Genomic DNA, 25,956 nt, shown 5'->3' on the forward strand with positions numbered 1-25,956 from the left:
GCAGGTGAGAAAGGAATAGATTCAAAATATATTTCAGCGTTTGAATCAACAGACTTGTAAGGTTGCCTGGGGAAGGACAGCCAGAGGGAGGAGGAGAAAGAGGAATCAAGGATAACTATTTAGGTCTGGCTGGAGACCCTGGCTCTATGGTAGTAGCCTTTATCCAGATGGAGTGTGCTGAAGTTGAAGTGTGTCCAGAATTGGTTCCTTCCGGTGGGTTCTTGGTCTCGCTGACTTCAAGAATGAAGCCATGGACCCTTGCGGTGAATGTTACAGTTCTTAAAGATGGTGTGTCTGGAGTTTGTTCCTTCAGATGTGTCCAGAGTTTCTTCCTTCCAGTGGGTTCTCGGTCTTGCTGACTGAAGGAGTGAAGCCACAGACATTCGCAGTGAGTGTTAGAGCTCTTAAAGGTGGCGCGTCCAGAGTTATCTGTTCCTCCTGGTGGGTTCGTGGTCTTGTTGACTTCAGGAGTGAAGTTGCAGACCTTCTCAAAGAGCGTTACAGCTCTTAAAGGTGGCGCATCCGGAGTTGTTTGTTTGTCCCAGTGGGTTCGTGGTCTCGCTGACTTCAGGAATGAAGCTGCAGACCTCTGCAGTGAGTGTTACAGCTCATAAAGGTAGTGTGGACCCAAAGAGTGAGCAGCAGCAAGATTTATTGTGAAGAATGAAAGAACAAAGCTTCCACAGCTTGGAAGGGGACCTGAGCGGTTGCTGCTGCTGGCTCAGGTGGACAGCTTTTATTCCCTTATTTGGCCCTGCCCATGTCCTGCTGATTGGTCCATTTTACAGAGTGCTGATTGGTCCATTTAACAGAGTGCTGATTGGTGCGTTTACAGTCCTTTAGCTAGACACAGAGCACTGATTGGTGCATTTTTACAGAGTGCTGATTCATGCATTTACAATCCTTTAGCTAGACACAGAGCACTGATGTGTTTTTAGAGTGCTGATCACTGCATTTACAGTCCTTTAGCTAGACACAGAGCATTGATTGGTATGTTTTTAGAGTGCTGATTGGTGCATTTACAATCCTGGAGCTAACAGAAAAGTTCTCCAAGTCCCCACTCAACCCAGGAAGTCCAGCTGGCTTCACCTCTCAATCCCCCCTCCAAACAGGGCACCCCAAATGCTGCTGGGAATTGGGCGATGACGGCTCTAGCTACTTCCTGCTGGATAGGGGCAAAGTAGGGGCCCTGCAGTTGTAGTGTCCTCCAGAGGGGAACTCTTTAGGCCAGTGAAAGGGCCAGCAGGTCGATCCAAGGGTCCTTGGTAGAAGTTGTTAGTTGAACTCATTTGGCTACGGTATGTAGTCCTATGGCAAAGAGTATGGTTGGTATGCTGCTTAATAATATGATGAAATAGTAAAAGGATTCCATTAAAGGGACAAGGAGAGGTGTTAAATATTATGTAGATTTTCACTTATCTTTTTTAAAGAGGAAGGGGTTTTTCTTCCTCAGGATCAGTGATAGGAGCCTTTTTAGTCTGGGATGTTTCCTTCTGAAATAGGAGATGCAAGTCCTCTAGTGGTTTGCAGGTGTATCGAGGCTGGTCTGGCTGATCTTGGGACTCCTGAGCTGATGGTCCTGCAGGTTTCTCAGGGGTATCCAAAATTTAACTGGGGTGTGGTGAACCCAAGATTCCACTCCTGCCACCCTAATTGCAGTGGGAGTAGAGAGGATTACCGAGTATGGTCCTTACCACAAAGAATCCATAGATCGGGAGGTAGAGGGGAGAGATTTAACCAACACTAGAGCTCCTGGTTGAAACAACTCTGTTCCCTTTTTCTCTGTGACATCGTTCAGGTAGATTTTTAAGGTTTCGTTGATACTTTGCCAAAGAAGTTACATCTTTGACCAAGTTGGCCTTTTCCTGATCCAGTAGCAGGTCATTTGTGAGGAAAGGTCGTCCATACAGCATTTCATATGGACTGAGCCCCATTTTGTGAGGACAATTTTGGATTCTCAACAATGCCATGGGCAAAAGAGTAAGCCATGGGAGAGGAGTTTCTTGTGTTAGTTTCCTTAAGTGCCTCTTGAGTGTTTCATTTGCCTTCTCGACCTTGCCTGAGGATTGTGGCCTCCAGGCACAGTGAAGGTGATATTGTATCCCTAGTGCCCTGGAAATTCCCTGAGTTATCGTGGCTTTAGAAGCTGGACCATTGTCGCTCTGTAAGCTTTGGGGAAGCCCAAATCTAGGAATTATTTCATAAATTAGGACTTTAATCACTTCCTGAGCCTTCTCTGTCTTGCAGGGGAAAGCTTCTATCCAATTTGTAAAGGTATCAACACAGACCAACAATTATTGAAACCCCTTTGACGTAGGCATATGGGTGGAAGTCTAACTGCCAGTCCTCTCCGGGATAGTGACCTATTCTTTGTTCCCCCAAAGGTGCCTGAGGATGGACCAAGGGATTATTCCTTTGGCACACCTCACATGCTTTGACTACCTGTCGGATGGTCTGGAGGAGATTCGGCCCTGTAAATAGGGATTTGGCCATTTGATGAGTGTTTTCAGTACGCATATGAAAAGTTTGGTGGAGGGTTTTAAGTATTTTCCACTGGCTAGCTTTGGGTATAAGTACCTTTCCTTCTTCTGTCGTTAACCACCCTGAGGGGAGAAAACTATGCCCCCGTGAAAGTCCCCATTCTGTTTCAGTCGGGGAATACTGGGGCTTAATCTCTTGGAGGGGGTTGCTCCATACCAAGGGTCCTTCTGTAGGTATTTCTAATGGGAGGTTCTTCTTGGCAGCAATTTTGACCTTGGCATCTGCCTGACAGTTTCCTTCTGCCTTTTCTCCTTCACCTTTCTGATGGGTTTGGCAGTGTAAGACTGCTACCTCCTTGGGTTTTTACACTGTGTGCAATAACTCCATGATTTCCTTGTGGTATTTAATGGGGGTTCCCCCAGAGGTTAGAAACTCCCTTTCTTTCCATATTGCAGCATGGGCATGTAGGATTAGATAAGCATACTTACTATCTGTAACAAAGTCTCCCAATTACAACTGAGGAGGTGGGAGAAATACCTGGTTACAGGCTGTCTGAGGATTCCTTGGATGGTAACGGACCTTGAGGACAGCTCTCCAGGACAGGAGATTAACCCTGAGAAAGCTGTGCCAGTGTCCAGGAGGATGTCAATTTCCTGGCCCTCAATGATTAAACGTACCCAGGGCTCAGTGAGGGTGATGACATGAGCAGGTGCTTGCCCTGGGCACCCTCAGTCCTGTTGTTGGATCATCTGGTTGTGGGCTTCTGGCACAGAGAACCTTTGTTCTCTGGGGCAGTGCACCTTCCAGTGATTGCCTTGGCATAGCAGACATGGACGAGGGGGCGGCTTCTCATTGGACAATCTTTTTTAAGGTGTCCTTGCAAACCACACTGGTAACAAGTCCCACTGGGTGATTGTCCTGCTCCCTTTTCTGTCATCTCTGAACCACCAAGGTTTGTTTGTCTGAGGGCCATGACTAAGGCTGTGGCGTTTCTCTGATCTTGCTTTTCCTTTGGACCTGTTCCTCTTGGACCTGATTATAGAACACCAACGTTGCCACATTTAATAATGCCTCCAGATTTGGTTCAGGGCCCAGGGCTCACTTTTGGAGCTTTCTTCTGATATCTGCGGCTGATTGGATAATCAACTTATCTTTAAGGATCAAGTGACCCTCGAGTGAGTCAGGTGACAGGGGAGTATATTTTCTTAAGGCCTCCCATAGCCTCTCGAGGAAGGCAGAAGGATTTTCTTCCTTTCCCTGAGTTATAGTGGACATCATTGAATAATTCATGAACTTTTTCCTAATTCTCCTTAGTCCTTCTTGAACACAGGTCAACAGATGTTTATGACTCCAGTCCCCATGATCTTGAGTCGGGGTCCCAGTGGGGATCCATACTGGGGACAGTGCTGACCGGTAGGGAGTTTGTCCCTTTCTTCAGCTGTCATTCTGTCGTTTACTTGACGAAGATACCAGGTATCTCCAAACTCTTAGGCTGCAGCTATTAGCATTATTTTCATTAAAGGCCAGGATTTGATCTAACAATAGCATGACATCTCTCCAAGAGACATTGAAGGCTTGCCCTAGACTCTGTAGGACATCTATATACCTATCAGGATCATCTGAAAACTTCCCCAGATCTGCCTTGATCTTCTTTAAATCAGAGAGAGAGAAGGGGACATGTACCCAGGTTGGGCCAAATTCCCCTCCCCCTACAGCTGGAAGGGGACATAACCGATAGCACAGGGGGTTTTGTGGTCCTTTGGAGATTTCTTTGCTTTTTTCCTTCTGGGCAGGGGAGATTAAAGGAGGCTTATCATTAATAAGAAGGGGAGCTGTAGGGAGGCTAGGATATGGGAGTAAACTGAGGTGTCCTCTTGTGGGATGTAAATTGCAAGCTTTGCATAGTTGTGTATTCTCCTTCAATGAAGAGAAAGCTTGGACATAAGGTATTTCACTCCACTTACCTTCCCTCTTACAGAGAAGATCAAGCTGCAGGATAGTATTATAATTTATACTTCCCTCAGGTGGCCATTTTTCCCCATCAGAGAGAGAATATTGGGGCCAAACTGTAGTGCAGAAAAAAAATGAGCTGCCTCTTTTTCAGGGTTTGTGGGTCAAATTGGTCCCAATGGCTTAGGATGCATTTCAAGGGTGAGCCTATTAATGCCTGAGTGTTTCCCATCAGAAAGACAAAACTGCCATGGTTTTGGTTTGTTCCTTTCTCCCCCTGCCCAAGAACCTGTGACGTCCCTGGACCCTGCTGATTGGAATAGTTACACTCACCGACACATTCTCAAAAACCTGTTAGAGTCCTAAGCATTCTCCTGTTAGTACTGGGACCTTATCCCTGTCCTGTAAAGATGTTATGCCCCAAAAATGAAGTGGAGGGTTATACCCTGAGGGAGGGAAGGTATCTCCAGGGTTGGAAGAGTGATGCCTTTTGTCCTCACTTGAATAGGAAGAATATCATTTCTGAAGCTCCCCATATCATAGCTTCAGAAATAGCTTTTGCTAGTCTGCTTGTCTGAGAAGGGATCCTAAAATTCCAGATAGTTCCCCCAACCTGACAAGGCTTTAGGCAAAAATTATGTCTTTCTGATTGGTGAGCCTGGGTACCTAAAGAAAGGAAGAGAGTCCTGAAGTTTATACTAGAAATCATTCTTATAGGAGAAACTAGAAAAGCACAAGAGACAGGGAGTGGTTTTTAGAAGCAGGACTAGCCTTGGAGAAGAGAGACAACAGAAAGTTTGTCTGACAGGTATTAGGACCCAGGAGGCAAGGGTCAGGATAGATAGGATAGATGGGTGAGTCTTGCTTGGGCAACGTGACTTTGAGAGTTCTGCTCATGGCTGCAGGGCCAACCAACTTATTGTTGGGACCCCAGAGCTGAATGGCTTTCCTCTCTGTCGACCCTTGGCTCAGCCCAGAAGTACAAGAAAAGTGGAAACTGGTTCCAGGCAAACCAACGCTCCCAACTCTGAAGAGAGCCCGTTCCCAGAAAGCCTGACACCCATATCTTTAGTCCAGCGGCCGCGCTAGTCACTTTTAACTGGCCCACAGGTGCCCGGTATGTAGCCCCCAAATTCTGAGGAAAAATAGAACAGAATACCAAGTGAAAGGGGTCCAGTGGTACTCAACACTTGGCAATAGGCGATTGTCCCATCTGGGTCGCCAAAATATGTCCCATCTGGGTTGCCAAAATGTGTCTGGAATTGGTTCCTTCTGGTGGGTTCTTGGTCTCGCTGACTTCAAGAATGAAGCTGCGGACCCTCGCAGTGAGTGTTACAGTTCTTAAAGATGGGTGTGTCCAGAGTTTCTTCCTTCCGGTGGGTTTGTGGTCTTGCCCACTTCAGGAGTGAAGCTGCAGACCTTTGCAGTGAGTGTCACAGCTCTTAAAGGTGACACGTCTGGAGTTTTTGTTCCTCCTGGTGGGTTCGTGGTCTCGCCGTCTCACTGATTTCAGGAGTGAAGCCACAGACCTTCGCAGTGAGTGTTACATCTCTTAAAGGGGGCACGTCCAGAATTGTTTTTTCCTCCCAGTGTGTTCATGGTCTCGCTGACTTCAGGAATGAAGCCGCAGAGCTTCACAGTGAGTGTTACAGCTCTTAAAGGTGGCACGTCCAGAGTTGTTTGTTCCTCCCAGTGGTGTTGTGGTCTCGCTGATGTCAGGAACGAAGCCACAGACCTTTGCAGTGAGTGTTACGGCTCTTAAAGGTGGCGCGTCTGGAGTTGTTTTTTCCTCCCGGTGGGTTCGTGGTCTTGCTGACTTCAGGAATGAAGCCACAGACCTTCGCAGTGAGTGTTACATCTCTAAAAAGTGGCACGTCCAGAGTTGTTTGTTCCTCCCAGTGGGTTCGTGGTTTTGCTGACTTCAGGAATGAAGCCGCAGACCTTCGCAGTGAGTGTTATAGCTCTTAAAGGTGGCGCATCCAGAGTTGTTTGTTCCTCCTGATGGATTCATGGTCTTGCTGACGTCAGAAATGAAGCTGCAGACCTTCACAGTGAGTGTTACAGCTCATAAAGGTAGTGCAGACCCAAAGAGTGGGCAGCAGCAAGATTTATTGTGAAGAATGAAAGAACAAAGCTTCCACAACTTGGAAGGGGACCCAAGCAGGTTGCCGCTGCTGGCTCAGGTGGACAGCTTTTATTCCCTTGTTTGGCCCCACCCATGTCCTGCTGATTGGTCCATTTTACAGAGAGCTGATTGGTCCATTTTACAGAGTGCAGATTGGTGCATTTACAATCCTTTAGCTAGACACAGAGCGCTGATTGGTGCATTTTTAGAGTGCTGATTGGTGGATTTACAATCCTTTAGCTAGACACAGTGCTGATTGATGCTTTTTTACAGAGTGCTGATTGGTACATTTACAATCTTCTGCAGATTGGTGCATTTACAATCCTCTAGCTAGACAGAAAAGTTTTCCAACTCTCAAGTAGACTCAGGAAGTCCAGTTGGCTTCAGCTCTCAGAAGGAATGGGAATCAAGAATGTGATTCATATGTTAAGTGTGAAATGTCTATAAGACACCTGTTTTTGTCTGCTAGTGTTGCCATAACAATATACCATGGACTGGGCAGCGTAAACAACAGAAATTTATTTTTCTTACAGTTAGGAGGTTGAAAGTCCAGGATGAAGGTACTGACAGGGGGTAGTTCCTTCTGAGGCCCTTGTCCTTGGGTTGCAGCAGCTGCCTTCTCCCTGTGTCCTCTCATGGCCCTTTCTCTGTGTATGCACGTCACTTGTCTCTTCTACTTCTTGTAAGGACACCAGTCCTGTTGGATCAGGGCTCCATCCTTATGACTTCATTTAACCCTAATTAGCACCTTAAAGGCCCCATCTCCAAATACAGTCACATTGGAGTTTAGGGCATCAACATTTGAATTTTGAAGCCCTGTAGACACAATTCAGTCCCTAACACCACCGCCTAAGTGAAAATTTCAAATAGATGTTTGGGTAGAAGTCTGGAACTCATGTGGACTGGGGACAAACATTGAGAAGACGCCAATACACAATTATTCTTTTAAGCCATGAGCCTAGATAAAATCACCTGTGGAGAAAGTACAGAAGAAAAAGAGAAGAGGGCCTGAGGAACATGAGCATTTAGAGATAGTCTCCAAAACATGGTGTTTAATCATTCAGTGGCTCATGGCTTCAGTCTCTGCTCTAACCTTGAACTTTTATCTAACCTTATTTTAGTCTCATTATACCACATCACATCCCTGATGTGTCTCCAGACTTTAACTCTCGTGTTTCTATATCCATGTTCTGTTCTCTGTGCTAATCCTGATTAAGCCCAGCTGTGCTCTTCTCTGGGCCTAAGCCTCATTGGAAGGCTAACATTTCAGGGAGCAAACCGAAGTGGACTTAGAGGAACTGAGAAATTCATTTCTTCACAGCCCCTTTTTGAGGGGGGTCCTTACCTAAGGAACTTATATTTGTATTCTAGGGGACAGAGGCAGACAGTAAGTACATAAATAAACATAATTTCTCACTGTGAGACATGCTATGAAGGAGATAAGCAGGGCACTCCACTAGACAGTCAGGGCAGAGCTGCCTTTAAAGAGGGTGGTTAAGAACTACCGAGCTACAAGAAAGAAGGGACCCACGTCTGCTCCCCAGGGCTCTCTGACATTTAGAGACTGATAAAATAACTTACAAAGCCACCCCAGTCGGATCAGAATTTTTGCGCTTTCTGTGCTTTCTTATATCATTTCAACAAAGTTTTTTAAGCAATAGAAGGGATACTGAGAAATGTTTTACTCATTGTAAAAGATTTTCTTTATTTTTACACAACACAATTAGAAGAATGATTGTTTTTTGGTTACATTCTGCTTTCTGAAAGCAATCACTAGGTTGCAGTGAGCCAAGATTGCGCCATTGCACTCCAACCTGGGTGACAAGAGTGAAACTCCATCTCAAAATAAAAAAGAAAAACAAGAAGAAGACGACCTTTTTAGGCAGTAGCGTTGAATGGAAACAGGATGAATGACAAGAAACCAGCCAGGAAAAGAGTAGTACTGATAGAGGAACAGCAAAAATAAAGAAGCTGATGTAGGAAAGGGTTTGGAATATTCAAAGAACAGAAGGGAAGCCACTCAAGGTTAGAGAAAATAGCCAGGGCTAGAGCAAATAGAACATCATTAGTCATGGTTTAGAGCTTGGATTCTGTCACTGGCTAGTCTGCAAAGATGGTTTGAAGGGGGCAAGAATGAAAGCAGAGACTAATTGGGAGACTCCTCCAGAAGTTAAGGAGAAAGGTGATGGAGACTTGAAAAGAGTGAGCAGTGGATGTGGCAGGAGCTGGATTAATTTGAGGTAATCATAGAGGTAGAATCAATGGGAATTGGGTATAGGGGATGAAGAGGTAGAAAGCATCAGGGTTCTCTAGGTTTGAAGCTTGAGCAGCTAGATGAATGATGGTGTCATTTACTGAAATTAGAAAGACTGGATGTGAGAGAAATAGATTTATATTAGGGAGAATCAGTTTCAGGGTAGAGATCTGAATTGGAAATGGGATTCATCTATATAGCTATATATCTATAGGTATATAGATGATCTATAGATATACATATATACATGTAAACATATATGTATATATATGGTATTTAAACCAGGGAATCTCAAAAGGAGAGCATGTACTTAGATCAAGATTTCTCAACCATGGCGCAGCTGGCATTTCAGATCAAATAATTATTTGTGTGGGGGCTGTCCTATACAATGGAGAATGTTTAAGCTGCATCCCTGACCTCTACCCACTATTTGCTAGAGATCCCCCTTCCTCTTCCCTTGAGTGGTGACAACTTAACAACAAAAATGTCTTCAGACATTGCCAGATGGCCCCTGGGGTTCAAAATTATTCTTGCTTAAGAACTACTGAGCTAGAGAAAAGAAAGGACCCCCGTCTGCTCCCCAGGGCTCTCTAACATTTAGAGACTGATAAAATAACTTACAAAGCCACCCCAGTCAGATCAGAATTTTTGTGCTTTCTATGCTTTCTTCTATCATTTCAACAAAGATTTTTAAGCAATAGAAAGGAAACCGAGAAACATTTTACTTATTTTAAAAGATTTTGTTTTGTTTATTTTTACACAACACAATTAGAAGAATGACTGTTTTTTGGTTACATTCTGCTTTCTGGAAGCAATCACTAGCCAAATGTCACTGTTTGTGATTGAATTCTACTTTTACTCTTTCTCAATGACATGTCTATAGTTCATATTTCAATATTTTTCCTGATGTTAGGAGTTTGATCAAAGTCGTTTTTAAGCATAGTCAGTATTGGCTGGCCAAAAAAAATTTTTTAAAAACCTTAATAGGTTTTAGAGTCATATATGCTTCTGTAGTTTGTGGAGCTAAACAGATGATCTGATTACCCACAGTATCAAAATTTAACAAGTTTTATTTTCTTACAGCATTCCGTGGCAATAGATTCTGGTTTCAGGAACTCTGGCATAACAGTGGGAAAGAGAGGAAAAATTATGTTGGTAAGATATTTTGTCAAAGAGCAATTTTTTTTAGTGTAAAGTGATCCAGAGATTGAATAACCTAATTAGACTCCTTCCTTTAATGTCTCCTTTCTCAAATCTTCTTGCCATTCTCTTACTCATAAACCTTCAGTGACTTACTCCCTCCTACAGGGCTAAGTCCAGAGTTTAGATTTACATTTGAGGTCTTATTTTATAATATTCTTCTCCATTTACTTTTAACCTGATTCTTAACTCTGCCCTCCTCATTAAGTAGGCAAAGCCCAGAAGCACTGTGACATCATGGAAAGAGTCACAGGGAGAGTCCAAAGTCCCGTGTACTGATACCTGCTGGATCACAGCTGTACTGTGTGAATTTGGGCAAGCTCCTTGGTCCCTCAGGTTTTGAATTTTCTCAGCAGTATCAGTGGTCCAGCAAACTACTATCCTAGGGCCACATTCAGCCCACATGGGGCCAGATCCCACTATACTCATTTGATTACTTATTGTCTAAGGTTGCTTTTGTGAGACAATGGCAAACTTTAGTAGGTGTGACAAATACTATATGGCTTTCGAAGTCAAAAAATATTTACTATCTGTCCTTTTAGAGAAAAGATTTGCCGACCTTTTGACTAGATGATCTTTAAGACTTGCTTTCTTTTCGAGTCTTTCTCTAGGCAAGCTAGCCTTTAGGTATTTTGCCCTATTCTGATTTCTTGGTATTTACTGTTTGGCATGGCATGTTTTTGGACTATCTGAGATTACCCTCCTTCTATCTTCCTATACTCTCCTATTTTCTACCTATTTTTAACAATAACGTATTTCCCAAATAGGGGTGGATGACAAAAGAGGACACCCTTAAAGCATGGCTAAATAGAAAATCAAAGCCTGGCCGGATGTGGTGGCTCATGCCAGCACCTTGGGAGGCCAAGGCAGGCAAATCATGAGGTCAAGAGATTGAGACCAGCCTGGCCAACATGGTGAAACCCTGTCTCTACTGAAAATACAAAAATAAGCTGGGCTTGGTGGTGCGCACTTGTGGTCCCAGCTACTCAGGAGGCTGAAGCAGGAGAGTCACTTGAACCCAGGAGGTGGAAGTTGCAGTGAACGGAGATCACACCACTGCGCTCCAGCTGGACAGAGCGAGACTCTGTCTCAAACAAAAAAGAAAAGAAAATTAAAGCCCGTGGTACTGGTTTGTGTCCCCATCTCACTCTTTACTCCATCTAGTAACCCAAGTGAAAACAGCCGTTCTTTCACCTTCTTCTTTGTTTCCATATTCAATTCATTATAGGTCCTATCCATGCTGCCCCTTGTTTCTAATACTTGACCCCACCCTAGGTCTTCTGGTACTGCCCAGTCCTCAGGATCCCTAACCTCAGTCTTTAACATTGTCTCCTGACTAGTCTTCCTACTTTGGGCCTTCTCCTTGAGTCCGTCCAACCAGCGCTATCAGAATCCCCCTTTAAAAAGCTCAGGGCCTCGGCTTGGTGCAGTGGCTCATGCCTATAATCCCAGTACTTTGGGAGGCCAAAGTGGGTGGATCACCTGAGGTCAGGAGTTTGAGACAACCTGACCAACATGGTGAAACCTCGTCTCTACTAAAAATACCAGAATTATCCGGGCATGGTGGCATGTGCCTATAATTACAGCTACTTGGGAGGCTGAGGCAGGAGAATTGCTTGAACCTGAGAGGCAGAGGTTGCAGTGAGCCGAGATCGTGCCACAGCACTCTAGCCTGGGCGACAAAGCAAGACTCCGTCTCAAAAAAAAGAAAAAAAAATCTCAGGTCCTCCAAACATTTTCCTGGTATTCAAGGTCTTACCCAGACTATTTTGCATCTACCTGTTTATGTTCATCTCCCACTTACATACTTATGCTCCAGCCACATAGAACTATTAGTTGTTTTCCAAGGGTATCATGCTCTTTCATATCTCTATGCCCACAGATAAGTTGTCCCTGTGGCTGGACTCTGGCTGGAGTTCTTCCTCTGCCTTCGTCTCCTCCTCCTCCTCCTGTTTTTGTTTTTTTTTTTTTGAAATAGAGTTTCGCTCTTGTCGCCCAGGCTGTAGTGCAATGGCTCGATCTTGACTCACTGCAACCTCCGCCTCCCAGGTTCAAGTGATTTTCCTGCCTCAACCTCCCAAGTAGCTGGGATTATAGGCCCTTACCACCATGCCCGGTTAATTTTTGTATTTTTAGTAGAGACTGGGTCTCACCATGTTGGCCAGGCTGGTCTCGAACTCCTGACCTCAGGTGATCCACCTTCCTTGGCCTCCCAAAGTGCTGGGATTACAGGCGTGAGCCACCATGCCCAGCCCCTTCTTAATTTTTCTGTGTGTTGAAATTGCACTCATCCTTTAAAATCCCAACTCAATTGCTGCCTTTCCCATAAAGCTGAGTTCTTAGACTCAGTTAGTTGCTTCTCTTCAACATTTTCTTGCCATTGTGTGTGTATGTGTGTGTACGTACATGCACATGCATGCTTGTGTGTTTCGTCTTGTCATAACTCTTAAAGTCAGAGGTCATGTTATAGGCACCCTGTATCTTCATGCCTTATAGGGAGCCTAGAACATTGCACATGCTCCATAAAAGTTTATGGAGTGGCCAGGCACGGTGGCTTACGCCTGTAATCCCAGCACTTTGGGAGGCCAAACGAGTGGATCACCTGAGATTGGGAATTCAAGACCAGCCTGACCAATATGGAGAAACCCTGTCTCTACTAAAAGTACAAAATTAACCAGGCATGGCACATGCCCGTAATCCCAGCTACTCTGGAGGCTGAGGCAGGAGAATCGCTTGAACCTGGGAGGCAGAGGTTGCCGTGAGCTGAGATCGTGCCATTGCACTCCAGCCTGGGCAACAAGAGCAAAACTCTGGGGGGGAAAAAAAAAGTTTATGGAGTGAATTTTTATTCTCATAATAATTTTTACAGCATTTGTATGGTTGTTCTTAACCTCTATCCAGTGTTTGCCTCTACTTGGAACACGTTGACTGTTTCATCAACAGGGCTATTAAGACTGTGAACCCTAAAGCACTGAGAAGCAGCTCCTCTGTATGATAGAGGAGGCATGGTTTACTCTTGTAACCGTGCTCTGCTCCAAGAGCACTGAGACTCTTTGGCATCCAGTTCCTTTTGATTTTCCCTTGAGATTTCCGTTGAGGTTTTATTTCTTTAAGTTGTGTATTATGGCTTTCTAAGCTATAGTGAGATTGAAATTGTTAAAAGTTATTTGATTCTTTGATATCATCTGCCTCTCTGAAAGATAATGTATAGAATGTCTTTCTTTAGAAATGACTGTAGATGATGGAAAAATTTTTATTTAATCTCCTTTAACTGTGTTCAGCTAAATTCTATCAAAGCACTAACCTAACTGCTGTAATGGAACTAAAGTATGTTCAAACACAGCCCTGACTGGGACTTTTCTTGAGTTATTTTCAGTGTCTCTGGTATCTAAGTCTTCATATCTAAATTGTTTTTTCCTTGTAGGCTGTCCGGAGTACACATGGCTTAGAAGTTCCATTAAGCCATAAAGGAAAACTAATGGTGACAGAGGAATATATTGACTTCCTGTTAAATGTGGCAAATCAAAAAATGGAGGAAAACAAGAAAAGAATTGAGAGGTATATTAACTGGGTATTTCCATGTTATTCTTATATGCCTAGGTCATCTTTGAAAACATTAATACATACCATCTTCAGTTTATAATGCTAATTGTTCATCTATTTGTAGATAATTAAAAAATACTTTTATTATCATTAATAATAAAAAGATGATCAAAGTAATAGATGAGAGTAGGTCAGGCTGCCATGGGCACTAAATGGAGCATACGGGAGAGGCTTTCTGGGGAATGGTAGGGCACATGACCACCAGAAGCCGGCATAAAGGGGAGAAACATAATCATTCCAGAAAGACAGCCCAGCAGCCACAGGAACCGTAACTGATCAATTTGAAGGCGGCCAGGGAAGAGGTGCACATTGCCCCTAGATGTGACCTATCAGAGATTACCTAGACTTTCCTGTTTAGGGGAACAGCCTGGTTGACTTTTTGTCTGATAAATATTTCACTTCTCTGACTTAGGCTAGTTTAATACCAAACTCTTGTCGTGGATTAGATCTAGAATTGCCATAACTTTCTAAGTAGGAAGGTATAGCTTTCATTTCACACCTCCATACTTCTTTTGTTCTTCATCGTTACCTCCTGGCAAAGGAAACTTTTATATTATTTTCTTTTACAACTTTTTCACAAGAATAAAGATTTTATATAAAGTAGTAAATATTATGCTGTCTTTCATATATGAAAGTAATGCCACTGACCTGCCATCAGCTAGATGCACAGTTTTGAGTTATCCAAGGAGTAATAGCCATTTTGATGTCATTTATAATTTTCTTTTTTTCTTCTCCCCACCCTTTTGGCTACCTCCATTCAGTCAATCACTGCCTGAATATCTCTTCAGTCATTCTGTCTCCATCCATACTGCTGCTTTTCTCCTTCACAACCATCGCAATAGCCTCATTCAGGATGCTTCTAGTATGCCTGTCTGCTAAGCCATTCTTTATCAAATCATGTTTGTAAAGTGCAAAGGATTCCTATTGCTTAACTTGCATGCTTAAGATTCTTTAATACTTAGAACTTTTTTTGAAGCATTGAAGGCCAGGAGTGCTAGTGGTGGCAGTGTAAAAGGGTGAAGTGAAGTAGAAGTAGGCCACCGAGGCAGAACTGGGTTCAAATCCTGGTTCTGAGTTACTCAGTCTGGTTCCACCAAATTGCTCAACTCTCTGGACTTCAATTTTCTTATCTCTGACTTCTGGGAAATACCTATCTTAAAGAATAATTATTATATTCATTAGGTAGTGTATTTATAATGACTGCCCTGACCCTGTTATGTTTTGGACTCTCAGGACAGGATAGCCCTTCTCCGTCTTTGATTGATGGAGAATAAACCTATAACCATAAAAATATCACCTTCCAGGCTTTCTCAGCTGGGGTTCCTCATTTGAACCACACAATTCACCAAGTTATTTGAGTGACTATGTTCTGAATTCTCTCAAGGATTTTATGTAACATGTGCTATTTTAGATACGTTGGAGAGAAGTTAATTCATTACTTACAATGGATGTCTTAGGGTACTAGAGCTTAATTTTCCAGCCACACCCTGATTGAGAAAAACTGACCACTAAAACCTGGCCACAAAATGCTTTGAGCAAGTATTCTAACTAAAGTAATACTTTTAAATAAGCAACAACCCACTCCACCAGACTACAGACTACTATACGTAAGTATTTACTGTTACCATTCCATAAGTTTACCACTTACTAAATTGTAATCCAGTGAGACTGTTTGCTAAAACATAGGAGGTAGCAAATCAGTTTTCTCCATTTCCTTACTTGAATTTTAACAAGCTTATAAATAGAGCCCAAGATCAACTAACTATACACCTGGTGAAGTTAATTGAGCCACATTCACCAACTATAAAATCAAATTATGCTTAAATCCATTGACTCAAAAATATGTTTTGAGATTATAATGTGCATGCTGCCATTAAGAGCCATGCTTATCATATAAAATCAGGGAAAAATTAAAGAAGGGTAAAAATGTCTTAAGATACTGATTAGAAGATTACATGTGAATTTAGAAAGTGAGAACAAATTAAGGAGCTCCTTTGGGAACAGCTGTATGTTCAACCAAATGCAGAGAAAGAGTTATTCTTCTGATGTTGACAAGAGAAAAAAATACTGGAGGTGATGAGTTATGCAATCAGACATTAATTAAGTACTAAGATTGGTTTGCCAAAGGACCAAAGTTTCACAATTCAGAGAATTTCAAAAACTCAGAAACTCCTGAGAAACATTTCAGCAATAAGAAATGTTGTAGAAATGTGAAAATTAGACAGGTAAAATATTTTTAATAAAAAGAAGGCCTTGTTCATGAGAAACAATTCCTAAGCCCACTTCTTAGTGGGAAGAGACTTATCCATTGGGTTCCTGTTTCTGGAGCTGTCAAGACAAGACCTTCAAACAGCAGCCTGCTTTATAAACAGCTAATTTGGAGGCCGGAAGAGACAGGAACTGACACCAGATGTAGGAAGACAATCCATACATAACGATCTAGAGAACTTTGGATAGCTATTGACTAACTACAAGAGGAAGGCTATCTTTGAATCTGTTAATAAGCAGTCAGCACATGGGTCAGATGAAACCACCATCTGGCTATGAGTAGCATAAAACTAGCCATGTTCTTTTCACCAACTGTGTAATGAGAAAATATTACATAAAATGCACAATAAAAGGGCAGAATATATTGTCATGTAATATTGTTGATGAAACAAATCTGGAAGAAAAGTAATTGAATCCACTTTCAATGGTTGATTTTTTTTTTTTTTTTTTACTCTATTTTGTGATAAAATGTACGTAATAGGAAATTTACCATTTTACCAGTGGCATTAAGTGCATTCACATTGTTATGCAACTGTCACCACTGTCCATCTCCAGAACGTTTTCATCATCACAAACTAAATCTCTATTCCCACTAAACACTAACTCCCCATTCCTCATACTGCATTCCCCTGGTAACCACTATTCCATTTTCTCTCTCTATGAATTCCAGTATTATAGATAATTCATCTAAGTGGGATCATACAATATACATCCTCTAGTATCTGGCCTATTTTACTTAGTTAATGCAGGATTTATCCATGTTGTAACGTGTATCAGAATTTTGGTTCTCTTTAAGACTGAATAATATTCCATTGTATTTATAGACTGCATTTTGTTATTCATTGATCTGTCCATGGACATTTAAAGTGTCTTTGCCTTTTGGCTATTGTAAATAATGCTGCTCTGAACATCACTGGTGATAAATGATGATTGATGGTGATTGTACAAGTATCTGAGTCACTGCTTTCAGTTCTGTTGGATATATACTCAGAAGTGGTATAGTGTAATCAAAGAAAGCTTCATGGAAGAAGTCACTGAGCAGGGCCTAAAATGCAGGCAGGGTTATTATATGAAGAGCTTTGCGGAAGGGGGAAATAGCATGATAGATAAAAAAGAACAGCATGAACAAAGGAGAAAGAGATAGTGCTATGTTTTGGCTTTGTCTCCACCCAAATCTCATCTTGAATTCCCATGTGTTGTGAGAGGGGGCTGGAAGGAGGTAACTGAATCGTGGGGGCAGGTCTTTCCTGTGCTGTTCTTGTGATAGTGAATAAGTTTCACAAGATCTGATGGTTTTAAAACTGAAAGTCGCCCTGCACAAGCTCTCTTCACTTGCCTGCTGCCATGTGAGACATGCCTTTCACCTTCCACCATGATTTTGAGGCCTCCCCAGCCACATGGAACTGTAAGTTCATTAGATCTCTTTCTTTTATAAATTGCCCAGTCTCAGGTATGTCTTTATCAGCAGTGTGAAAACAGATTAATACAGTAAATTGGTACCAGTAGAGTGGGGCACTGCTGAAAAGATACCCAAAAATGTGGAAGCAACTTTGGAACTGGGTACCAGTTCCAGGCAGAGGTTGGAACAGTTTGGAGAGCTCAGAAGAAGACAGGAAAATGTGGGAACATTTGGAACTTCTAAAGACTTATCTAATGGCTTTGACCAAATTGCTGATTATAATTTGGACAAGGAAATCCAGGCTGAGGTAGTCTCAGATGGAGATGAGGAACTTATTGGGAACTGGAGCAATGGTGACTCTTGTTAGGTTTTAGCAAAGAGACTGGCAGCATTTTACCCCTGCCCTCGAGATTTGTGGAACTTTAAAGTTGAGAGAGGTGATTTAGGGTATTGGGCAGAAGAAATTTCTAAGCAGCAAAGCATTCAACAGGTGACTTGGGTGCTGTTAAAGGCATTCAGTTTTATGGATCTTTGTTCCATTTTACTGGTTGTTTTGGTACCCTAAGGACCTAGCTTTGAATTCTCAGGTTCTTTAACGGTTGATTAAAGTAAGGCATACATTCTTTTTTAATTACTTTTTTTTTTAATGTGATGAATGGCATCTGTTATTTGCCAAGCACAGCACTAGATATCAACGTGTACAGTGATGAGTGTGTAAGTTCTTGAAAATGCACAGGATATGTACTCATCATGTTGTATATGTATTAGAGTTAGGTGATGTATTTAGGAATAGGTGGATATTTGGAGTTTTCGAGTTTTATAGGCTTTGTAAGTAGAACTTAGCCTGTTTATTGAATCAAACAAAGATGAAAATTGGTCCAAATAGAGATCTATTCTGTAGATATCAAAAATTTCCTGCCATAGTCTCCCATTATAATAGGACATAAAAGTAAGATGAGATCTCTGCAGTGGCAAGGGGGTTTCTTAACTTTCAGATCATTCTAATTTGGGACCTAGGATAATACATTTATAGTTACATTTTTAATCTGGGGTTATTCATTCATTTATTCAATATAGTCTTACTGAGGATGCCAGCACTCTACTGCATGCTAAGATATAACAGAAGACAGGTAGATAGGATCCTTGGTCTCTTGAAGTCTATATTCTATAAAAGTAGTCATTTTTGATAACTAATTCTCTGGGTACTTACATATATCATCTGTAATCCTGTGACAACCCTGATAACTACAGGATAATAATATCCAGCTTTATAAATGTGAAAAATCAAGACTGTGGGAAATTAATTGGAATTAGCTGACATCCTCCTTCCCAAAGGAATGTTGGTATCAAATGCATGCAACACACCAGCTGCCTGCTGCCTTCCAACATAGACTGAAGGCTACTGTGTCAAGCAGAGTTTTGTGTTACGTGTTAACATGAGGGTAGAAAAGAAACGAGGCCTGGTTTTCAGAGAGCCTACAGTTTATTGTATCACAAAACTAACACTAAAACTCCAATAGAAAAATGAATAAAGGGAAAGAATAATTTACACTAAATATTCAAATAGCTAATAAATGAGAAACATTCTATTTTACTTACAAAGAGATGAAAGTTAAAATAATGCGATATCATTTCCACTCATCCAGGTAGAATGTATTTTTGGGTAGGAATATTGAGTGTATGGGTGTAGTGATCTCTCTCAAGTGCAGCTATTAGAAGCATATTTATTTGAATATCTATTGTGGAAAACAAGCAGTATTTATCAAGAGTCTTGTAATGTTTATGCCCTTTAACCATGTAATGATATTTCTAGGTGTCTGTAGTAAAGAAGTGGCTAAAAACTCACATCACTTTCAAAAATGCTTACCACATTTTTGTTTGTATCAGGAAAATTTTGAATATAAATAAAGGCCAGTCTAGGTGACATAATGTTATACTGCCATTCTCAATAAATGTTAAACTTGAAAAAACAATGTAAAACTTTATATGTAATATTCTAATTGTGAAAAAATAGGTATATGGATTAATAAATACATTAATTCAGACTACATTAATAAACTGAAAAGAAAAATATTGAAAGCAGTTATTTCTAATTATGTAGAGGTGATCTGTATTTGTAACCCCATACATTACACAAATTACCTAAAATGAGCCATTACATTTATGTAATTATAATTCCATTCTTTTTTACCCTCTTCTTCGACCCCTACATTTGGGATGGAAAATGAGGTAGGACAGAGATTGTCAAGAGGTGATTCCAATCCAATTTTCAGGGCTGTTCTTAAAGAACTAAAGTGCATTTATTTCCCTATAAAACATATTATTTATTTGATTTATTTTATATTTATAAAGCTAATATGGGACATAGTCAGATTTACATAACTTATAAGCTCTTGGTGTATTTCAATCATTTGGTTTCAGTACACACAGATATAACAGTAGTACTTATTTCTTTACAGGTTTTATAACTGCCTACATCATGCTTTGGAAAGGGAAACTATGACTAACTTACATCCCAAGATCAAAGAGAAAAATAACTCGTCATATACTCATAAGAAACAAAGAAACCCAGAAAAAGCACATGCCCAGTGTATTACTAAAGAAAATGATAAAGAACTTGAAAATGATGATGATGATCTAGGAATCAATATTACCATCTTCCCTGAAGGCTACTAAGCTTTGGTTCTGACGTGTCTTGGTCATAACCTTTCTAGTAGGTTTTATAAAGCTGCTCTTTATAAGAGTATTTTAGTTTGTTGAGTGTACCAGCCATTTAGAAAAATAAGATGTAATTTCTCTACATTTTAGAGAAACCTATCTTATGAAAATAGACGTCTTTTTAAAATAGCTTTGTGTGTTTGCTCATTGAATACTGCCTTTTTTAGTCAAATAGAGATTTATTGCAAAAATAAAATTGTGATTTTTTAATAACTCTCTTTTTATTTGTTTTAATGTCTACTTCTGCAAAACAGGAAAACTAAGTACACCTTTTCAAGAAATGCTTAACACCAGAGATATTTAAATAAAAATTTTAGTAATATTTTATTTGCTTTTAACTTTGAAACCTCCAGCCTTTAAAGGAGGGGTCAAAGTTTGCTTCTGTTGCCATGGAGTCCAGTAACAAGTTTTTTCCTCCCTTTGGACTTTGTGGATAAAGAAACTGATACATTTTTGTTCAGGACAAAATATCTGAACCCTCTTTCCCCAGCATTTTTCACAAACCAGAGCCTACCACTGACACAGTCTCTGTGAAACACATGGGCATAGTTTTTCACTAAGCCTGATGAGAAGTGACTACTAAGACCAAGCATCCTAACAGAACGAATGTGCTATGAAAAATTTTAAGGATCAAAAGCCTTGGGTTTGAATTCTGACTTCTACATGGAAGTTAGAGGTCCTTGAGCAAATCATTTAATTTCTTAGGGCTTCTATTTTCTCTTCTCCATAATAGTGATTCTATTACCTGCCTTATTTGTATATACCATAGGAGTGTTGCCAGTATCAAGTTTTAAAATGCGAAAGCATTTACTAATAGATCATTATGCACATCTACTGTTTTAGGATAAAATGAGAATGAGTTCATACTGTTTTTTCAGAATGTACCAAGTCATAAAAATACATATTTAAAGGGAAATTGCTAATCATGGAAGTAATAAATTATAAAAATACTAGAGTGTCAAATTATAAAAGGTAGTGAAAGTTGAGTTGTGATTTGGGCATTTCCTAATATTGTTATAGTTTATCTAAGTTAACTATGTGAATTAGATTTGCCCCCCCATTTGCTTGTCTTAACAGGTAGCAGTTTGTATTCTCATTTTCAAAATAGGTAGAATTCGTGGACATCTGTTGTCCTCTAAATAAAATCAGAGGCGGTGTCCAGGCAGCTCTGAAGTTATTGTAAGGTTTTTTTCTTTTTTTTTTTTCATTGTTCTGGACTGCTCTCTTTGGGGCCTATAAAATAAGATGCTGATATTTACTGACCTAATTTCTTTTAGTATTCCCACAACATTTAGGACATCTTCAAACAATCTTTTGTTTCATTGTTTGAGAAACGACTTCCCCTGAGTCCTCGATCTCCTTGCTGTTCTGCAGCATGTGGTGCTGTTGGCCATTCTTGCATTCGTGATCTGCCCTGTCAGGGGCTTCCTGAATGCTGTCTTCTGAATCACCTCGCTGTTTATGGCAAGTCCTTGGTTCTTTTTCCCTGCAATACTTGTAGTAGTTTTCAACATTTATTGCATCTTGAAAAAAATATAAAAAGAACCCAGGAATCTCCAGGGAGGGACACTAGGTATTATATATACATACATACATATATATGTGTGTGTGTGTGTGTGTATGTATATAGTCAAAAGTGGTTTTAATTGTAAACCAAAGGGTAATAACTTTGTAGGCATTACCAGATGTCTGTCTTTGGCCCTCATTTTGCATTTCTTCATCCAGCCATCACATTAATTCCAGTAGACTTAACCCATCAGATGGTGATTCCCAACTTTCTTGCCCTGACTGGCCTCCTAAGCTTTGGCTAACTGCTGGATCTCTCCAGTAGAGCTGTTATTTTCTAAAACTTTTCTCTCTTGTTAGACTTCTCCTTTCCTTTGGCTAGAGAGAGCAGCCCTTGGTTGCGAATTTTTTTTTTTTTGTCTGAGCCCATTGACACTTTCAGTTTGCTGGCTTTGGCAGTGCCTAGTCTAGGATATGTAAGGAGGAAAAACAAACAACGGGAACTTGCCACTGTGTTGTTCTTCAGATCCCCCAAATCCCTATCTGGTCCACTTTCTTCTCTCTACCTGTCAGAGTCTTATGTTTGTTTTGTATACAATGCTCAGAGTATTTAGTTGCAGTCAATAGAAGGAATAGAGAAAAGTATGCCTATTCCATCTTCCCAGAATCAGAAGTCTAATTTTAAGAAAGTACTGATAATATCAAATACCAAATTGTTGGGGTACATTGTTGAGGACACTTTTGCAAAGCCATTCAGATAGCCACGGATTCCTTATTTCAATGCTGTGCCCCATCTTCCAGCCTGTATGCTTTGCTGCTCTCGCTTCAGGCTACTGGATCCTCTCCAGCCTAAAGGAGAGAAGGAAATCCCTGGAAGCCTGTATCCCGTGCCCCCCACCAACCATACACACACTCATTGTCTTTCCTGCACCCCCCACTACACGTGCACACACTCCTTGTCTCATAAGCCAGTAATGACAAGTGTGGAGCTTCAGACTATCACTTTGTTGCCCAGAGGATAGGCCCTGCTGCAGATCTTCTAAAGCAGAATCTTAATCCTGGAGCCTAGGAATCTTTATTTTTCAAACAACTCATCCAAGTTTTTCTGATAAAATCAGCCCAGCACTTTTAGAACTCACTGATAACAGACTTATTCCTGAAGACAGCATTTGAGGAGAAATTGAAGATTTTCTAATGAAAAAAAAAAGGGGGGGTCACATGAACAGATGTTGCAGTGTACCTGTGCCATAGATTTCGTGCGTACACTTTATAGGAGAGTAAGCAAGAGCTTAGGTAAGCTATAGTCCTTACCATTGGGTCTAAGGCAGTGTCCAGGAAACCTTGGCAACTTGTTCAGCTGTGTAAGTTGAACTCTGTACCACTTGGGAGGGAACATTCCCCTAGACGACAATGTCAATGGCGCTCGTTGAAGTTGTGCAGTACACATCCTTATCTACCAACATATACAGCAGCCCTTCTGGGAAGGGAGTTTTGTCAGGAAAGGATACTCAGTGTCAGAATGCCTGGAGCATTTCTTCTAGTCTAGTGGACAGAATATGGAAATATCTGCCTGGCAGTACAGTAAATGAAAAGAGAAATGAATAGTAACAAAAAAAAAAGTTATAAATAAGAACCATAGGAAAGACAGAGTGCAAGTGGAACAAGCCTATCCTGTGGTGAAGTGACAACACATTCTACAGTGTTAAAATCTCTCTAAGAGGCTCATTGACTTTTCTTCACTCATTTAAACTGATCTCCAAAAGAACTATGTATTTTAAAGATTCCATAAACTGACATGTGAATGAGGACCAAGAAGAGAGGGGCTGCTTGCCAATCTGTTTATGTAAGGTAACAGAATTACTTTGGTTAGTAGTGAGGAGATACCAGGTGCTGGCCATAAAACTGAGAAGACATTGAATCCCATTCACTCCTTAACATTCCTTCATATACAGTCATGAGCTATGTAACAACATTTCAATCAATGATGGACCATATGCCATATACCATATGGTGGCCCCGTAAGATTATAATGGACCTGAAAAATTCCTATTGCTAGTGATGCGGTCATTGTAAAGCTGTAGCACAACACATTACTCACATGTTTGTGCTGACAGTCATATAAAACTGTGGACCATACAATTATGTACAGGGCATAATACTTGATAATAAATATGTTACTGGTTTATGTATTTACTATGCTATGCTTTTTATCATTATTTTAGGGTATACTCCTTCTACTTAAAATGTTAACTGTAAAACAGCTTCTGACAGGTCCTTCAGGAAGTACTCCAGAAGAAGGCATTGTTGTCATAGAAGATAACAGCTTCCTGTGTGTTATTGCTCCTGAAGACCTTCCAGTGGGACAAGATGTGGAGGAGAAAGACAGTGATACTGAGGATTCTGACCCTGTGTAGGCTTAGGCTAATGTGTGTGTTTATATCTTAGTTTTTCACAAATGGTTTTTCCAACGTTAAAAAAATAGGAAAAAAGCTTATAGAATAAGGATATAAAGAAATATTTTCTATAGCTGTGTAATGTGTTTGCTTTAAGCCAAGCATTATTACAAAAGAGTCAAAAAGTTTTAAGAAATTAAAGTTTATAAACCAAATGTTCATTGTAAGCTAAGGTTAATTTATTCTTGAAGAAAGAAAAAATGTTTAATGAAAGGTAGTATAGCCTAAGTGTACAGTATTTATAAAATTTATCGAGTAATACGTTTATACAGAACATCCTAGGCCTTCACATTCACTCACCACTCAGTGACTCACCCAGAGCAACTTCCAGTACTGCAAGCTCCATTCATGGCATGGGCCCTGTACAGGTGTGCTATTTTTCACCTGTTATACCATATCTTAATTGTACCTTTTCTATGTTTAGATATGTTTAAGTACATAAACACTTATCATTGTGTTACAGTTGCCCACAGTAGTCAGCACATTAACATGCTGTACGGGTATCGTACCCTAGAAGCAATAGGCTCTACCATGTAGCCCAGCAGTGATATTTGCATGACTAAATCACCTTACAACCCATTTCTCAGAACATGTTTCTATTGTCAAACAACACACAACTATTTTATTTATGTATTTTATTTATGCCTGATCAACAATATCAATAACTGAAACACAGCAGTTTAGTAATAATTTAATACACACGATAACCTACCTATTGAGAATGGCTTTATATTGGTTTTCATTGTAGTGGATCCATCCAAAATAAAAGTAATTTTTTCCTTCCTCCAGGATAAAGGCAAACATTTCTTCCTAAGGTCTGGATTCTCCATATCACCTACAAGTTAACTGCTTTTGTGTTCTAAAAGAGAGAGGAAAAATGAAGTTGTCAATCTTATTGAAAAAAAAAGAGGGAAACTAAGGAGCATGCTTTTGCTTTTGAGGTCCTAGGCCAGAAGTCATAAACTATAACTTGGCCAAGCTATGGCCAAGCAGATATGTTTTGTTTGGCCCACACAGAGTATATTTTTTCCAATTGAATCAACATTTTAAAATATCATGATTTCATATTTAAAAATAAAAAGTGCATCTCTAGTTTGTTTTGTGTGTGTGATTTTATTGGGAGATCTGGCTACAGCAGTCTCGCATTCCCGCAGGACAACACTTAGCCAGTCAAGTACTAGCTCCTCCTTCTGGATAAGACTTGGTTTCCTATCCACCCCAGACCCAGCATCCCCTACTGGTTCCCTGTCACAACTGCTTCAATCATTTAAACATTGTTTGGTCCCTGTGGGCACCAACATTGGCAAACTTTGGTTAGATCTTTGGGGAGAATTAAACTCTATGACTATGTTAGTATATTATATAATAAATGAGAGATGAGAGCAGGACCAGCTATATAATTTTCCAAGGACAGTGCAAAATGAAAATGTGGGACCCCTTATAAAAGATTAAGAATTACAAGATGGCAACAGCAGAGCACTAAATCAAGTACAGGTACATCTAAGCACGGGGCCCTATGCAAGCTGCACAGGTTGCACATACGTGAGGCTTGGTGCTTTAAGGGGAATCGGTGTCTTCCCACTCAACTGGGTGTTTACCCCTGCTCCCCACATTGAGAAAGATGCAGAGTGCTGCAGGTTCTGTGAGGTGCCAGGACTTGACACCTGCTCACATTTGGCATCCTTAGGTTCCAGGACAACGAGTAGATGTTTGGAAGCCTGCAAGGATGGATGTTTTGGAAGCTAGGGCAAAGGTCTCAGTGGCTACCCTTAGATGGAGTAAACCATTGTCCTTTTCAGAGCCACGATTTCAAATGTGAACAAAGGCAGTGATGAGCACCACGTTTTGAAAACAAGGGCTTTCTCCATTTTGAGAGGAGTTATATGATTTCCTGGGTTAAGTGTTGAAGAACCATGAAAAATGATCACCATCATTCTTCTTATAGATGGGCCCTTGAGCAGGCTTTAATCTGATTGGAGTTGCGGGGAGTAAACATTAC

At 40.8% G+C, this 25,956-nt stretch overlaps 1 protein-coding gene across 2 annotated transcripts in view; it reads left to right on the top strand.

The window, feature by feature from the left end:
- Nucleotides 1-20,054, top strand: part of TYW3 (tRNA-yW synthesizing protein 3 homolog) — a 34,557-nt gene extending 14,503 nt beyond the window's left edge. The window contains exons 4-6 of one of the 2 annotated variants that reach the window (XM_025391741.1): nt 9,894-9,965; nt 13,435-13,568; nt 19,740-20,051. In XM_025391741.1, coding sequence (XP_025247526.1) covers nt 9,894-9,965; nt 13,435-13,568; nt 19,740-19,956 — 423 coding nt within the window. In that variant the 3' untranslated portion in view covers nt 19,957-20,051. Of the gene's footprint in view, nt 1-9,893; nt 9,966-13,434; nt 13,569-19,739 lie in introns of both variants that reach the window. The other variant, XM_025391751.1, reaches the window with a different exon arrangement.
- The last annotated feature ends 5,902 nt before the right edge of the window (nt 20,055-25,956 follow it).

The sequence above is a fragment of the Theropithecus gelada genome, chromosome 1 (genome assembly GCF_003255815.1).
Source record: "Theropithecus gelada isolate Dixy chromosome 1, Tgel_1.0, whole genome shotgun sequence".
NCBI classification, from domain to species: domain Eukaryota; kingdom Metazoa; phylum Chordata; class Mammalia; order Primates; family Cercopithecidae; genus Theropithecus; species Theropithecus gelada.